General features: G+C 46.2%; 1 protein-coding gene across 1 annotated transcript in view; it reads left to right on the top strand.

Moving 5' to 3' along the window:
* The first annotated feature begins 9,167 nt into the window (after positions 1–9,167).
* Positions 9,168–17,217, top strand: part of FAM117B (family with sequence similarity 117 member B) — a 29,120-nt gene continuing 21,070 nt past the window's right edge. The window contains exon 1 of the mRNA XM_075430382.1: positions 9,168–9,863. Coding sequence (XP_075286497.1) covers positions 9,284–9,863 — 580 coding nt within the window. The 5' untranslated portion in view covers positions 9,168–9,283. The remainder of the gene's footprint in view (positions 9,864–17,217) is intronic.

Here is a 17,217-nt window from a genome sequence, read left to right as displayed (position 1 = left end):
CTCTGCAGTCCTCCCAGAAAGCGCTCCAAGGAAGTGAGATTTCTGATGAGGTTGTAGCCAGGGGATGTCAGCAGGGGCCCAGGGATACCAGGAGCGCTGGGAACCACAGGAAGGTCTTGTGCTGCCCTGCCCTGGCCAGCAGCTCTGCTGCTGCAGCAGGGGCGAGAAGCTGGTGGCAGCGCTGCAGCAAGTCGGGGAGGGATGCTGACCAACAAGAAAAAACAAGAGTTCCTGCATGCCCATTCCACCTTCACTAGTGCCCTGGATGGAGGGGCTGCTGCTACTGCGGAAGGCTGGGAGCATGGGGCAGGGAGCAGCCGGGATAAAAGAAGCAGACAAACCCCCCGTCCCCAGGGATTACCACTCCTTGCCGACAGCAGTAGCAGCCAAGTCCTGCCCTACTCCGGCAGGTGTGGCCGAGTCTTCTCCTCAGGACATCTGAGGAGCTTTGACTCAGCTCTGCAACAGCAAAGTCTGACTGGTGAATTTTACTGGTACGTTTTTTACAGGGTGTGTGAGCTAGTCAGGCTTAAGAAATAGTCTCCTCGTAGATTTTCCTGCATGACCTCGTATACTCACCTCAGCCAGCTCTCTGCTGCAGAAATAACAACCACTTTAATTTGGCTTTTGCTTTGCTAATGGGAAATGAAAGTAAAACAACAATAATTATATTCCCCTTTGTTCCAGAGCAGTGATGCAGCTGCAGAACGTACTTTGTGGAACACAGCCACATCAGTCTTCCATTTGTCTCCTTTCAGGGATTTTTTTCCCTGTTTACTTCTTGCTAATTCTGATGTTACGGAAATTCTCCACGTGCAGGAGATTATAGACATCTGCTCACTGCCATGACCCAAAGCATGTTCTGTTGGAAAAGAAGGTTAATTTTCCACAGGCAGGAAAACTCGACTATACCAAAATGTTTGTATCTATATAAATTCAGCTTTTCACATTAACCTGAAAGGTTGTCATTCTCCATCCAATGATGAGCTGAAATGGTTTGATTCCTAGAATTTAAATGGCACACTTGGGTTTTCTGGTTTTATGTCAGAGGATCTTCCTCTTTCAGCTCTCAGTTCCACAGGAAAAGTCTGAGAGGAATCCACAAATGGTGATCTGAGCTGACGCCATACTTTGGGGATCACTCATGCCTCTTTTACAAAGACAGAAGATAACGCTGCCTGAGGACAGCTGGTAGACTCTGGGGCAGCCCTGTCTGTCGGGAGTGGTCTGTGGAAGGTAATTCAGGAAAGCAAGTCTGTATTTACTATGCAGCCATCTGAGCAAACGACGTTTCTAGATGCGGATCACATGGGCACTGGAAAAATGTTAAGGAGGCAAATATTGAGAAAGGTTGGAAACACAGAATCACAGTGGTGGGGGTTGGAAGGGACCTCTGTGGGTCATCTAGTCCAACCTCCCTGCTGAAGCAGGGCCACCTAGAGCAGACTGCACAGGACCTTGTCCAGGTGGGTCTTGAATGTCTCCAGAGAGGGAGACTCCACAACCTCCATGGGCAGCCGGTTCCAGTGCTCCGTCACCCTCAGAGGGAAGAAGTTCTTCCTCATTTTCAGACAGAACTTCCTGTGCTTCGGTTTGTGCCCATTGCCCCTTGTCCTGTCGCTGGGCACCATTGAAAAGGGTTTGGCCCCATCTTCCTGACACCCACCCTTGAGATATTTATAAGCATTTATAAGGTCATCTGATCCTGGTGCATTTCAGTTCTTGATGGGAAGGACAGGAGCTTCCCAAGGCCCTCAATCATGGACCAAGCGCCTTCTGAGAATGAGGAAGCACACCATGTACAGAGCAGGCATGGTTTGGGCAGATGACAGGCAAAAGCCAGTCGCCAGTGTCTCGAGTGCATCAGGTGGATTTGAGGAAGGGGAAGGAGCCTGGGGGGAGGGTAGAGATACTTGTTTCAGGCATCAGCAACATGGTACGACTCAGCATTTGTCTTTGGCCCTATTTCTTTGTTGTCCCTGCCAAGTGCTAACAGGAAAGGATAATGATAAACAGGGTACAGAGGTTGTATAGCTCATTTTACTAGCGTCACTGCTTGCAACAGGCCTGCAAGCAGCTCCTAGGAATGGTGCAGGCTTATTTTTGCTTCCCCCTATCACTTAGCAATGCCTTTGTTTGTGAGAAGTCCATGCCACAGGCTATCAGATTTCCTAATCAGAATGACCAGACATATGGTTTTCATAAGGTAATTTTATGCGCATGGAACCGTGCACAAGAAGCAAGGTTACTTTGTGCTCTGTTCCTGGTCTTGTTATTGACAGTTAGTCTGTATTTTTTGCAGAGACTGCTATTTTACCAGTCTGCAATAATATTGAAATTATACGTATTTTCTGAATTTCTTTCTCCATTTCTCTCTCTTTCTCCCCCTCCCTCTTCCCTCTTATTGGAAAGGTAATAATTGAGCCCTGCAGATACGTTGTAAAAAGTAATTTCTAGCATGTCCAGGTCTCTGGATTAGCTAAAAAATGAGATCTGACACAAACCATTGTAGGAAGCTGCAGGTCTGACTCTAGTCCATGAGGCAGCTGTTGCTGCCGCACACATCAGTTTTACTGGTGCAGCCAAGGCATCCATGGGTGGCCAGAGAATCTCCTGCAGGAGGGAGGCCTTGCTGGATCTCTGCTGAGGTGGAAAGTATTTATTCGGAACCTGCATTTCTGTTGCCATGCCAAGAATTTTCTTGCAGGACCATTAAAAATTCTGAATCAGGCCTCAGAAACAGCTGGCTTAAAACCAGTATTAAAGCAGGCAAATTTTATTTATTGTCTGATTCTGGAAAACCAGAATGCAAGTAAATCACGTGTTTGAGCTTTACCCTGTGATCATGAGGGATAGAAATGTGCTTTTAAGGCACAGGCAAGCAGAAGTTTCCATCTGCTTACACAAGCCATGAACTGAGACCGTAAGTGAAACGTGAGGTATTTGCAGCCAAACAGAAGCAAGCAGCAGTACCAAAACGGCTTGACTTCTTCGGCACTCACTGTGTTAACCCTAGCAGAGCAGCCAGCCACAGGAGACACTCACCGGTTCTCCTGTTGCAAACCAGCTGTGGCCAACAAGCTGCAGACATGGGAAGCCTTGCCCTGCAGTGGGCTGGGGTGCAGCGGGCCAGCAGAGGAATTGGACTCTGCTAGGGGAGGGGGGAAGGAAGCAGGAAGAAGGGCAGGTGGGTTCATGATCTGCCCCTGGCTCTGTGCTGGCATACGGTAGAGCTGAGCAGCAGCTCTACCATAAAGGGAGTTTTTCCTCAGCATGCCACCATGAGGCAACTGTGCTGTGGGCGGTTGCCCCTCTCCTTGGAGGAGACAGGCACAGATCAGGTCAGGGTGGCTGTCATGTTGTGGTTTCTCCTGCAGCAGAAGGGTTTCTGTGAGCTGCCAGGGAGGTTGCAAGTGTGTTCAGGCAAGCCAGCTAGCACAGGAGGGTCAGGTGTCCACATCACCTTCCTTCGACCACCACTGCACAAACCTGCTGCTTTGGGCAGGCTGTTTCTTTGGAAAGACCCCGAGTAGACCTAGTTCAAGGATTTACTGGTCTCTGCTCCAGGATGAGAGACAACTCCCAGGCTCACCACTATGAAGCATCAGCCTAGCCATGCCAACCGTGGCAGCTGGAGATGTCTGCATGCTCCTGCTGAGCAGAGTGAGCCTGACACCCTGGCTGAGGTCTTGGCTGCTAATAGCCGTGGGGCTTGGGGCTTTGCCCAGCTCTGCTTTCTTCACCATCTCAGAGATCACATCCTCTCTCTCAGCGATGGCTCTCAGGCCCTCCTGGAGGCAAAGTCAGGCTGAATGCGAGGTGCAGTGCTTGAGGACAGGATGGCACAGCTGAGACAAACTGATGTCTGGCTGAGATGTAACCAACATAGTTGGTTCCCTTGCCCCCCATGGCTGAACGCAAGAAAGATCCAGAACACTGCTTGATCCATTCTCTCTAAGTAAGTGTTTACCCAGATCAGATAATCTCATGCTCCCACTTCATCACACACTCTGCTAAAGTTAATTAGTTTAACTGCAGGGCTAGTGTATGTATGTGGAGGTAGAAGCAAAATCATTTTGTCACTGCCTTTCAGTGCATGAATAAGCCATGCCAATATAATTGTTGCATGGCCTCTCGCTTTTCTAAATGTTATAAAAACAGAAGCAAACAAAGATTGTATGTCTGAATCAGAAGAAGCGATCTCTCTGCTCTCTTAAGTGAAGGGTGTCTATATTTATATGCCTATTCATCACATATACAGGATGTTCATCATCCTACAATATGGCCATAAAATCTACATTACTGAAATATTGTCATTTATCAAATTAGTTGATAATGTCAACAATTGAAACAAATATTTTACAGTATATAGTTCCATTACACTCACAGTACAGAAATTGTGCCAGTAGCTTGCAGGAGTGATCAGTGTTTACTGTTCATAAATCAAGAGTTTCCTTCTATAGTTCATACACATTCTTCTGCCCTCAGATTAGAAATACAGAAACACATTACATCTCTATACACAACACAAATACAGACAAAACTCTATTATATTTGCAAGCTCTGTAACTATGTGCTAAAAATATTAAGGTTTTGGAACATAATTTTAAAGAAAAATTACTTGCTTCCTAAAAGGGAGGAAAGTTTTATTGTTGGAGGTGAGGAATTACGTGCAAATTATCATTCAGCATCTTTCTTGCAGGATACCTGGGGGACATAAAACTGCGTCTTGCTTAAATGAACAAGTCCACTTCTTTTAGTGTTACCGAAACCAAAGATTCAGAAATGTGGTGGACACCACGCCCTTCCTGCTGCTCAGCCTCTTCCCTCACAGAACCAAACAACACTTGGAGCCACTCTCAGCTGGTGAGAGCTCATGTTGGTGAACCAAGTTGGACTCCAACTGCCCCTTTCGTTCAGCAGCTGCACACTCACAACCAGGTTATTGCTTAGTATTGCTGCTATCACTTAACATGTGTTCAGAAAATTGGTCTGTATGTGTGGGAAAATGTGTAGCACCTAGGTGAATGTAGCACCGGTTTCTAAAGAAATTAACCTTGTACTTCTTCCAGGTAACTGTGTGTGCCACCGATGCGCAGTGGAAACAGCTCTCAAGCCTGCAGTTAAGTGTTGCATTAAAAAACAGGGTTTGTTTGTCAAAAAATATATTATCTCAATGCCAGTGAGGCACTGAAGCCTCAGGATGTTCTATATATCATAACTTTTCTTAAAGATTGTACCTCATAAAATGTGGCAAGAGTGTATTTTGCTTTAAGTTGTCTTTTGCTTATCGCGTATAGTTTGATTTATGTCCAAGGTCCCATCTGCTGTTTTTTATTGTTTTAATCTTAATACCTTAATTCAATCTGCTTGCCTCTTCAAATCCCCTCAGATATTCTGGAATGTTAACTAGGCTCTTACAGGTTCTGTGCGAAGAAAATTCTATTATATTTGCTCTATTTTTTTAAATGTCTTTTTCTCCTGGTGATGTTGAACACCCACATAAACATGCAAAACAAACTCACTCTGCAGGGGAGAGATGAGAAATGCAGTGAAGTATCCTGGGGCATAATCTAATGTTTAGATTAGACTCACAGAATCTTTAGTCTTTCAACCTTCAATATTGCAACACTGGAGGTAAAAAAACAATTTCAGGCAGTAGATTGCTCCTTTACATGTGCTGCTTTGCATTCGTTTAATTTTGGAATAAGACAAGAACATATTTGAAGCTACCTGGAGCACAGTCATTTCCCATAAGGTTTGCTATTATTACTATTGCTTTTAACAGCACACTTTTCATATATATTACTATTAGCAGTGAGTGGTTCTACTCATAAACTTTCAGTCCTTGGTACAAAACTCCCTAAGTATGAAGTTGTTCTGATAGCCATACAGTGGGATTTGGGCCTATGAACTTAGTTAAACCTCTTTGACCCTCATTTCTCTGCTTTACATGCGGGGTTACTATTTTGACCACTTCCCTGACTTGTTTACATCCCTATGTTCAGCAGGTTGCAGATTTGTTCATGCAGCTCTGTGCATTTATCAGTTTGCCTGTGAGGGCACTCTTGATATGCTTCCAACATTTGGATTGATTTGTTCGCCCCTGCAGGTTTTACCACACACTGTATTTTAAGAAAGAACGAACACCTTGCATGTACAGGGACGTCTGCAATACCTAGATTTAATCTCTGGACAACGACTGCAGAGCAGTACATTTCAGAAGGCTCCAGTAAGGTGCTGAGTGCTTCCGAGTCGGTGGGAGGTGGGTGTGCTTATTTCCTCCCAGGGCTGGCACTTCAGCGTGATCTGTGAGCATACCAGTATCTGCTCAGCTTGTGCAGGCCAATGGGCTGACAAAAATAGAGGTAGAGAGGAGCTGAAGGCAGAGCAATGGATCCTGCGTATGTGGGATCACGCATGACTCCAGTGAGTTTGGAGGTGGTTCGAGCAGTACTGGTAGGAGGCTCACAGCCTCTGTGCTGAGTGAGTTTCATTCCGATTTTTGGATCACTGCTGGCACCATTACATTAGGTGTCACGGCCACAGCAAGAGTGTCATGGATGTGAAGCAACTCCAGCCTAAAGGTTCCACATGAAACCGTATGAAGTGCGTGGTTCAAAGTTGGCCTGCAGAGTGTTTGTCAGCGTCCAAAGGCTGTAAGGAGTTGTCCTGGGTTTGGCCAGGACAGGGTTAATTTTCACCGGACTCCAGGAAGGGGCACAGCCGGGGGGTGGGGGCTGACCCCACCTGGCCAAACAGAGCCCGGTATTCCATACCATGTGACGTCACGCTGGGTTCCGGTGGGGGGGGGCGGCGCGGCGGGAACGCACTCGCGGCTTGGGCGGGCGCAGCGCCGGTCCGGTTTCGGGAGAGCGGCTGTTGTACGGTTCGTGGTTGTGTTTTCTCCTTATTTGTATCGTTGTTGTTCCTGTTTTCCCTCTGTTTGCTGTTCTGTTAAACTGCCCTTATCCCGACCCACCAGTTTCTGCCTCTTTCTTTCCATTCTCCTCCGCACGCCGGCGGGGGGAGGGGCGGCCGCGTGGCGCTTTTGTTGCCGGCGGCAGCCGAAACCAAAACAGGAGTGTGACAGCTGAAACAAAACCCGCATCTTGGGAGGTGTGAATTACAAGGAGAGTCAGGGGGGATCTGGATACAAGTTATTTGGGGCTGGGGTTTTTTGTGTATTTAAAAAAAAAGTTTCAAAATTATTCATAATCCTGCTTTAGTTGTTTCCACTATTCCCACAGAGTGTAGGAGTAAGATCCTGTTGTAACACATTTGTTACAGTTTAAACAAATTAATGGATGAAGCACTCCCTGTTCGATTAGGTCTGAGTACATGACTTGTTGAACTTTCATGTCTAATGCATGTAAAGTAATACACCTGCTGATAAGCAGTATACATAAATGCTTTGCTTTATATTCTCATAACAACTGTGTGAGCAGTGCCATTTTTTTCAGTGTGACAATAATGTGGGAAGTACTACAATTGTCACCGGTATCTTCTGCATTCAGAGTTGTGACTTGGCTCCATGACATGGATCATGCAAACAAACACAAATCAATACCTTTCATTTTTGGTCTCTTCAAAACACTAACAGGAATGAGAATGTGTTCAGAATATTTTATGCCTTAAAAGTATCTTTATGGCACACTGCTTCCAAACAACCCCAGAATTTCTGAGGAGGATCAACTGTCCAAGGGAAGAGAGCCTGCTGAGCAGCTGTGCTGGCACTGGCAGCGGGTGCTGTCCCGGCATGAGGAACTGCAGAGTGGATTGCATCTTCTGCCCTTGACTGAAAATTGCAGTAAAGAAGTGAAATAAATTCTGCGCAGGTTAACCTGCTTCAGGATAACCGTGCGCTTGTCCTGGGCTGTCAACGCCACAGTAGACAGGTTCCATTTATTTCTCCAGACATGTTGGGGTGCTGGTTTTCTACCTCCCGGGCATTTACTTGCGGAGCACCATGAAGCTCAGGTTCTCTTTTTCAACGTATACATGGAGTCACCAAGGGAATTGTGAGATCCCTTCACTTCCACTGCCAGCAGTGCGCAGCTACGCAGTCGGTACTGTTCTCTCAGCCGTTCCTGGTGAGCGCTGTCTCCCAGATACCTCGCTAATTCGGTGGGTTATCTGGGATTTTGCTGTTTTGCCTCATTGTACCAGTAGTGCTTGAGATGACTACAGGAAAAGGACTGCTAAGTGGCCTTATGTGTGTAGTTTATGAGGTGACTCACATAAATTGCACACTTTAAGAAAGGGATATAATAGGATTGATGGTGATGTGCCAGGCTTCTGGTACCTTCCCTTGACAGGGACACTCTGAAGGGTAGCCCAGGATAATCTTAAGACTTTACCGTCTATCTAAATAATCCAAAAACCTCAGCTAACACCCATTTCATGCACGCATTTGTGCCTCTAACCAACAAACCAGGTTAAGAGGACGCCGGCAGTTAACAAGCATTTTGAAAAGGTTGCAGCAAGACGCAACTGGCCCCATGGAGAAGAGTGAACACGGCAATGAAGGGAGAAGGGTGTCAAGCCTGCCCAGGTGTCGCCCACAGAGCCGGTGCCATCGGTAAGGCCACGCTGGCGGCACAGCGATCAGCTGAACTGCCGCGGGTCTCGTCCTCTCGGCTCGCGCCCTTACAGCTGCAGACAACCCAACAGCCCTACTCGCGGCGCGCAGCCCTCTCCCCGGGACGGGCTCCGCGACCCGGGGCAGCGGCAGCCGCCATCGCGGCTGGGCTCCGGCTTCCCACGTGACGGCGGCACCTGGCCGGGCCAGGCAAGGCTCGAGGAGACGAGGGGCGGCCTGAGGGGGCCGGGGCCGAGGCCGCCCGGCCCGGGGACACCCGCCGAGACCCGGCCCGCCCTGGGCCGAGGGCTCCGGCGCCTGCAGACCGGGGCGCGCGGGCGGCCCACACCCGGCAGCACGTGCCGAGGGCCGCGCGGGGCCTCGTCGCGTGTCGCTTTAAGGGCTGCTCCCTCCCCTTCGCCGCGCAGCCTCGGCCACTCAGGAGCGCGCTCCGCAGCCAACGGGGGCGCCGTAGCTGCGCGAGCTGCGCGGCGGCGCGTCCAATGGGAGGGCGCGAGGGGCGGGGCCGGCGGCCGGGGCACTATTGTTGATGAGGCGGACGGAGAGCGCGGAGGCAGCGCGGGTGGGGGGCAGCGGCTGCCTGAGTCGTCGGGCCCCCGCGAGGACTTGCCTGCGCCTCGCGCCTTCCCCTTCCTTCCGCGCCACCGACGGTCTTCCGCCAGCCGCGGCTCCCAGCGGACAATGTCCCACCAGCGTGTGAGGCGCGGCGGCTCCCCGACCCCGGCGGCCTCCCTGGGGGCCGGAGGCGCGGCGGCGGCGGCGGGTGGCGGAGCGGGAGCGAGCGGTCGCCTCCAGCCCATGCGGGCCACGGTGCCCTTCCAGCTCAAGCAGCAGCAGCAGCAACATGGCAGCCCCACGAGGAGCGGCGGCGGCGCGAGCGCCCCGGGCGGGGGTCTCCCACGCGCGGCGCCCGCCTCGCGCAGCATCAGCCCCACGCGCGCGGCGCCCGCCGGCAGCACCGGGCGCGGCGGCCCCGCCGCGGCCACGCAGACTCCGGGAGGAGGGGGAGGCAGCACCGCGGCCTCGGCCGCCGCCTCCTCGCGGGGCAGCCCCACGCGTGCCAGCGGGGCGCGCGGGAGTCCCCCGCGGCCACACCACCTGCCGCCGGCGGGCTGCGGGCCCTCGCCGTGCTCTTCTCCCGTGCCTCCGTTGTCGGAGGGCAGCGCTCCGGCGGCGGGCAGGGTCCGGCACCGGCGGCTCTCGCCGGAGCAAGGCAGGAGCTCCCCGGAGAGGAAGAGCCCGACCTCCCCCGTCTGCAAAGGTGAGCGCTGCCGCCAGCCTGCCCGCGCCGCGCACCTGCTGCCCGCCGGGCCGTCGCTGAGGGGAGCCGGGCCCGGCGGCACAGAGCCCTTACCGGGCGGCTGGGCGAGGCGCGTTCCGGGCAGCGCTGAGCGCGGGGAGGGGAGGGGAGGGCCGGGGTCGGCGGTGTGCCCCCGGGGGAGCGGCTGCGCGGGGGCCGTGCCCGGGCCGCTGCCCCTGCTGACCCTTCGCTGGTGGCGGCTGCGGTTGCGCAGCGTGTGCGGGCGGTGCAGGGCTTGCGGCTTTTGTGGCTGCTCGGTTGCCTGCTGGCTTTTCGCAGAGAAAGCCAGGCGTGCCATGCGGGAATTGCAGCCGCTCCCGCGGCCCCTCTGCGAGTGCTGCCCAAGGTTTCCGGACGAGAGAGGGTCAGCGGCGTGGGAGATGCGCGTGAGGTGCTGCGGGACGAGCCGACGGCGACCTTGGTGTTCGGGGCCGTTGCGAAGCCTGCACGTCTGCTCCCTTCCCGCGCGTCTGCTGCCGCGTGGTGCGCGGCTTTGATCCGGACGGTGTCCGCAAGCTTGTGGTCAGAAAACGAGCCAGCACCGCACATGGGTGCGGGAGAGAAGTGTTCAGTGTCTCTCTTAGGAGTTACTTTCAGCGCGAACCCTGCAGAAGGATATGTGAACTTGAGAGCGACGACAAGCTTGTGCTACAGCAGGGATAGAAAATAGTGTGGGAACGGCATACGTTTTGTAGCAAACTGCTTTTTAATGTTTTCGAATAATTAAAACGTGCTTAACGGGAATGCTGCGATTTAAGCAATATGTGGCATCTGGTTGAGGATAATAGAGTCTTACATATGTAGGACCTTTTTGGGGTAAAAGTTTACTCAAAAATCCATGAGTGAGGCTTTGTGTTAATGTCCTCAAATCTGGGAAAATATGTGACTGTTGAGATACCAAAGCTTACAACTACTCTTTTTCATGAAATTGCATGTGGTGATCTACACAATAAAGTTCACTAATATGCAGAAGTATATACGCAGAAATCTAGGACCAACGTGATTCCCTTTAATACTTATTCTACTATTGCTTCCCCTTTCTAAAAGAACGATTATAACTTGCCTACTGTGATGGGTTTTTTACTTTTTTTTATCCTGGCTCTTGGGGAATGATGCCGCCAAATTAGTCAGTCATAAGCAATTGGTACAGTACTTAAGCTAATGTCTTTGTGACTTAATTTTTCTTGGTTTGTTTTTTTTTTAAATTTGTTCGGACATACCCCTTCAAGATCACCTGCTTGTCTGCAGTGTAAGAGCAGTGCCACAAAGGCGTTTAGGTTCTGAACTAGATTTTCTGCTTTCCAGATAAGGATAGTGTTGGTTTTCTAAGGTCATATTCTGAGGCTTTGGATTGAATAACGTGTGTGTTCTTCGTTTGAGATTCTTGTTAATCAGTAATCTGAAAGACTATACACATCACAAAATCCAATCTTTCTGTGAACGTTGTAGAAACTCTTGCCCAAGATGCAATCTCCTGGCTTGGAGAATGAGGAAAAGGATGGCTAGCCTTGAGATCCAGGTTCAAAAGCTGTTCGTAAAGGCATGTGTCAGACCACTTTGGGTGCAAAAATTGCACCATCTTCAGAAGCCTGTTGAAACTGTGCTAACTTCTTTACTGGATCTAAAAATTAGTGTATGGAAAGAAACAAATAATTTGATCGCTCTACTGTGTTAAGATGACTCCACTAGTTTTTTACAAGATGTGTGAAAACAGAAGAGTAGTGTCTGTTTAATTGCTTCCATGTGTTTAAATTTCTGAACACTACTTGTATGGGCCCAAAATGCAAATTAAACCTGTTTAATATTGGTTAATATTTGTATTTTGTAGTTCAGCGCTTGATAGAGACTGAGTGAACTTCAATTTTTTTCTTCATCTTGAGAAGGAAACTTAGTGGTAGCTGAGATCATGGAAGTGGAACTTTTGTTTTTGCGGATGAGGCTACGGTTGTGAAGCCATGCAGGCCACTTCAGGGTATTAGCCAGAATCTACTGCAGAGTTACTTGGGTTTTGCTGTTTCTTGTTACTGGTTCATGATGGCTTTTGTTCATTCCTACAGCTGCAGCCATGTTTTTTTAGATTAAAATGAACCTTGAAGTTAGACAAGTGATAGTTGCTTCTGAACTTCGATACTGGTTCTCCAAGTTGTATACTTTAGACTCAACTTCATGTTTTTCAGATTTTCTTTTCTGGGAAGCAGTTGAATGGTTTTGAACGTAGTTTTCATCAACCTGCTTTAACACTTGAGAACCTCGACTTGTGAATTTACAAATGTGACTTAATACCTTCTTTAGACTTTTGTTCGTGGTGAGTTTTTTGTGTGTGTTTTTTTTCTTGTGGTTCCCCCCCCCCCAGTTTTCTGAACAGTTGCAACTAAATGTTGGATGTATTCATGGTGGAATAATTAAAAACTGAAGATTCCATGGCACAATTTCTATATTTCTGTGCTTTTCTTGCTGCTTCCCTCCTAAATATGACTAAGAGCGTAGATCTTCCTGCTGCTTGGTTTTCATCTTTTCCTTTCCCTCCCTGCAGTCTCTAGCACTTATTTCACAGACTTCAGCTTTTGCTTGCGTGTTAATTAGTGTGCTCTGTCCTTCCTACCACTGGTGTGGCCTGATTTCTATGCTGTGAGGTCTGTCCTGCAACCTCCAGTTTTGGTTCAGGTTTCACATATGCCTCTATACCTGTCTGCAAACCACCTATGTTAGAGGAAGTTGTTTTGACCTGCTAGTAAATTGCTTCAAAATGAGATAGAGAAATGTGTATGCTCTGCTTTTATTGTTATTTTTATCTTGGTTTATCTACTGAGTAAAGATCAATTGTGATCTTATTATTTGTGTTCTTACATAAACCACATCTTCTGAGAAGAGTGCAACTGTTCAACTCCAAAAATGTTATAATGCACCAGGCTGTGTAAGCAAGAAGGTCAAGACCAGAGCCATAGCAGTTGCTTACTGACCCTTTCAGGTGCCTTGAGGTTGTGAGAGATTTCTCTACTGGATGCTGAACTTTTTTGGTATATTCCAGTTGACTGTGTTGGATATTTAAACTCACGCTGAAAATTAAGGAGAAAAAATGATTAGTTTTGTCTGGAACTACCCTGACTTTCAGTTGTTTAGAATAATACATGGAAGAGTAATGTTAAAGACTACTTGCGTGAAAGGAAATTATGAAAATTGTTATAACAGTATATTGAAAAGTCTTTAAAGAGTTCAGATGTGAATCCCTCCTTGGGGTGGGGAGAAGGAATGGAACTCCATTACACTCTTAAATTTCACTGTAGAATTTATTTTAAGAATTTCATGAGTGACACAATGATAGCTGCAGGCCTGTCAACTAGTTACCAAGGTTTTGCAGTAGTTATAGAAGATATTACTGTAGGATAATTTGTGTACCATTTCACGCCAGCTTCACTTACCTAAGCTGTTTTACAAACAGTAGGTATGAAGAAAGTGAATTCATTTTTGCAGCGTCATACTTTAGGTTTCTTGTGGCCAACAGCGCAGGGGAGTTTATTTGGATTAAAAATATTTTCATTCACTAGAATTAAGTAACTTGAGCATCTTGGGCTTTCTGAGGTTTGGTTTTGTAAAACAACATTAATTCAGTCATTCTCCTACCAAAGGATCGTTTTGAATTACTAGAAGCAAAAGTGTGAGTAGTTCTTTTACATTTAAGTGAAGACAATAGGCAAGATTGTCTTCCAAAGGGAATATACACAGTTGTGCTGTGTGTCTGTTATTATAACTGTCTGAGCCTGTTGAATACTTGCAACAAAATGTAAAAAGTAGGTGAAGCCCCTGAGATCAGTTGTGTTTGTGTGAGTTTTTGGGAAGAGACAGCTAGACATGGGAGAGATCCCATGAACATCCTTTCAGAAGAAAAGGCTGACCAAAACAGAACACAGATCTTAGCTGTATGCCTAGGTGCCAAAGAAGCTAGCTGGGTCTTGCTCTTACTTTTTTTGATATCCCACCTGTATAAAAAGCTTCAATTAGAGCTCTGACAGGGAATTTTGTGAGGTTAGTGGTGTCGTATGCTTTTCCTGTGGCTCTTCCTGCTGCTTGCTAGTTTTGTTTTGTTTTCTCATGGTGTCTGTTAGAAGATATTTCTTTAGTGTTTTTATTTTCCTTTCTCAAAACTTTAATTTCATATAGGTAGAAAGATATCAACAGGACTTTAATCTTCAAGTTACACTTCAGCAGTAATGCTTATTTTGCAGTTCTAACAACAGTTCTGAACTTTTCCTGAAAAATTAAAATATGATTTTTCAGAGGGTTTTTTTCTCTTAGGACTTTCTTGTGTATAAGACCTTCCCTCTTTTTCCTTTCCTTTCTTTTATATATAGCAATTTTCTCCTATGGGGTATCAAATTCAGAGGTATGTGTTCTCACACTGTAATTTCCTTTTTCAATTGTAATTGTAGTTGTGGGACTTGTATGTTAAGTCCCCCCTAAGTCAGTGCTCCCTTTCCCACCTTTCAGTGAGTTATTGGTAAGCAGCTGTATTTGTTCAGTTTTGCTCTTCAGTCATATATTGTTAGACTGCCCTAGCTTAAACTGACTTTGGAGGTGCCTGACTTCACAGTTGCAATAGATGTGTGATGCCAGTTTACCTGTAGCAACTTCAGTCGGTCAGTTGTATTGCAGTGACTTGTGAAAACGTGGCAACTTGCCTGTTATTTTTCCACATTATGGACTTTGTTGGTTTATATTGTGTATGTTTTGTTCTATTATTTTGCTTTGTTGAAACCAGATTGCAGAAAGACTTTGTTTCTAAACAGATTTACAGTATGGCGGATGGATGGGGGGTTTGATATTTATCACAAATATTGGTTTAAAGAGATAATCGGGCCAATTAAAACAGATCTAATATTTAAGAAGCATCTATTTGATGAAACAGCTCCATTGTTTTTCATCAGCCACAGCTGTTGTAACTGTTATCTCTATGGAGGCAGATCTCTTGTTATGTAGGTCACATCAAGGAAAAATAGCAGCTGAACACTTGCTTCACGTACTGTAGAGGAAAGTGCAATGAAAACATTGTGTATGTTCCCATTGAAATGTTTTGAAACAGCCAGAGGAGTATTGTAGTAGACTTTGGCAAGTTATATTAAGACATGTTGTGAAGGTGGAAAAGTAAGTAAAAATGTGCCCAAACGTTGTTGCTCCATCTAAGTAAAAGTAACTTGAAAACAGAATTGCTTGAAGGAATTTTTAAATCGGAGGAAAAGAGAGTACTTACAGGCTTTATGCCTTGAAATGAGCAGCTTCCCTTGAACTTACATAGTAAACAGGCTCTTCAGTTTTCATTCTCTCTGTTTGCCCAGCAAAATATTCTTTCCACTTTTTTTGGGGGGGGGGGGGGGGGGGGAAGGGTGATAGTTTCTGCTGCCTCAGTTTTGAAGCTGTCTGCTGCAGTGGCTTTGGAGATGATGTGACTGACCACATACGCTTCTTGATTTTTATGTTATTTTCTTTTTCCACATCCTTTCTGTTTCCCATTGGTAAAAAGCAAGAAGCTTCTTGAAGAGGAAGACTAATAATTCAGAAGAAAAATAATTAGGGAAAGTATGACAGTTATTTCTGAGACAGATAACATGTTTGATAACTTTGGAAGCAAGTGTCATTTTTAAGGAATGACACGTTGCATTAGCATGCCACATTCTCCCATGGTACAGACAAAAGGAATCATTTTGAAATCTTCTGATACAAACAGACCCTTCAGTGTGCTGTACGGTGGTAGTACTAGTCAGAGAATATCTTTGATACAGGGGTCTTAAGAGTATGGTAACTCCAAAACTAAGCTTTGCTGCTAGTCCCTGAGAGCAGATCTGCTGTCAGCTCAGTAGTCAGATTTTTATTATTCTTGGTACTAGTAGAAGTAATAAACCGGATGAAGTTTCTGGACTGCTTTATGTAAATGTGGCTGATTATAGTGCTAATTAATTATTTCCTGATAGTTGAATTGAAATATTTTTCACACTTTTAATGCGTACATTTCTAATGCAAAATTTGCATGGGGATGTTTGGCATAGAATGTCACTAGACTTACACTTGAAAGACCGGTGTTCTCTGAGACTAAGATGATGTCCACACCGCTGAAATCTATACCTAACAGGTTTTGTTAATATTTATGTGTCTTTAGTAGATTGAAATGGCTTAGAAATTGAATTTTGGACTTCTGATGGCAGTGTTTTTATTTTCTGCCTAGCAGTGGGCCACTAATCAGGCACAACTAATTTTGCCCATAAATGAGTTTATGTAGAATACAAATTGCTATATTATTTATACTTTTAGTGCAGAATTCTTCCTAAGGCACAGTCAGGAAGGACATATGACAGAGTTTTTCCAGTGCCCTTGTAAAGCTTCCATCTGATCTCTGTATCTTGTTTGCTGTCTTCTAGCGATTTGTTTTAGGCCTTTGTATTCATTATAGGTAAGATTAATACATGATCCCTTCAGGTATAATTCTGTGGGGAGTCAATGAACTGATAGTAACCTTAGATCATTGTGATACCTGGATTTGCATTTTTTTATCTAGAATAGCTAATAACAAATAATGTGTGAGCAACTATGTATATCTAAACTCTGGATCTTTGCTGCTTGTCGATCTCTTTAACAAACTTCAGCTGCTATTTTAAGGAACCTTTCTTTACAGTGTTTACACTTACCAGCTTGCAGCGTAGTCTTTTACTGCCATTTTACTTTAAGATATCATTGACAGATGGGATAAATGCAGTTTTTTGTTCTTAACCGTATTCTTCCTTCTTGGGTTACTTCCCGTGCTTGTTATTTTTAACCATTTTCAGTAAGGGTTCCTGTTAGTATATCAATTGTTCTGAAAACTGGTATCAATGTAAACACTAAAAATGAGGTGTTACGGAAGGTCTAGTGTCAGGCATATGTGAATATAGTTAGCAAGTAGCATGTGACAGGCGGAGATGTGTTGATTATCTTTTAAAATGTAAATCATTACCTTATCAAAGTTGACTTCTGGAGCTAAGCGTTAGGCATAGCTCTTTATGAACCTGTCATATGTTGTATACTGGGTGGTTATTAAAACATGTCAGTTTATAGTGTACCTTGAATTAAAATAGGTGAAGGGTAAAGGGCTAGTGAGATGAACTCTAAACTCGGCATTAAATTGAAAAGGTTCAGCACAAGAAGTTCACGAACTTTCTTTATTAGCCTTTATGTGTGAGGAAACTTAGGTATTTTTGTTTCTTCTAAGCCTTCATCATTTAAAAATCCAATGATTGTTGCATGTTTGAGGGAATAAATGATGGTGTGCAAGTACCAATGCAACATTTGT

This window comes from Opisthocomus hoazin, chromosome 9, assembly GCF_030867145.1.
Source record: "Opisthocomus hoazin isolate bOpiHoa1 chromosome 9, bOpiHoa1.hap1, whole genome shotgun sequence".
Lineage (NCBI taxonomy): Eukaryota > Metazoa > Chordata > Aves > Opisthocomiformes > Opisthocomidae > Opisthocomus > Opisthocomus hoazin.
The sequence above is the reverse complement of the archived record's forward strand: the minus strand, read 5'-3'. Positions and strand labels throughout refer to the sequence as shown.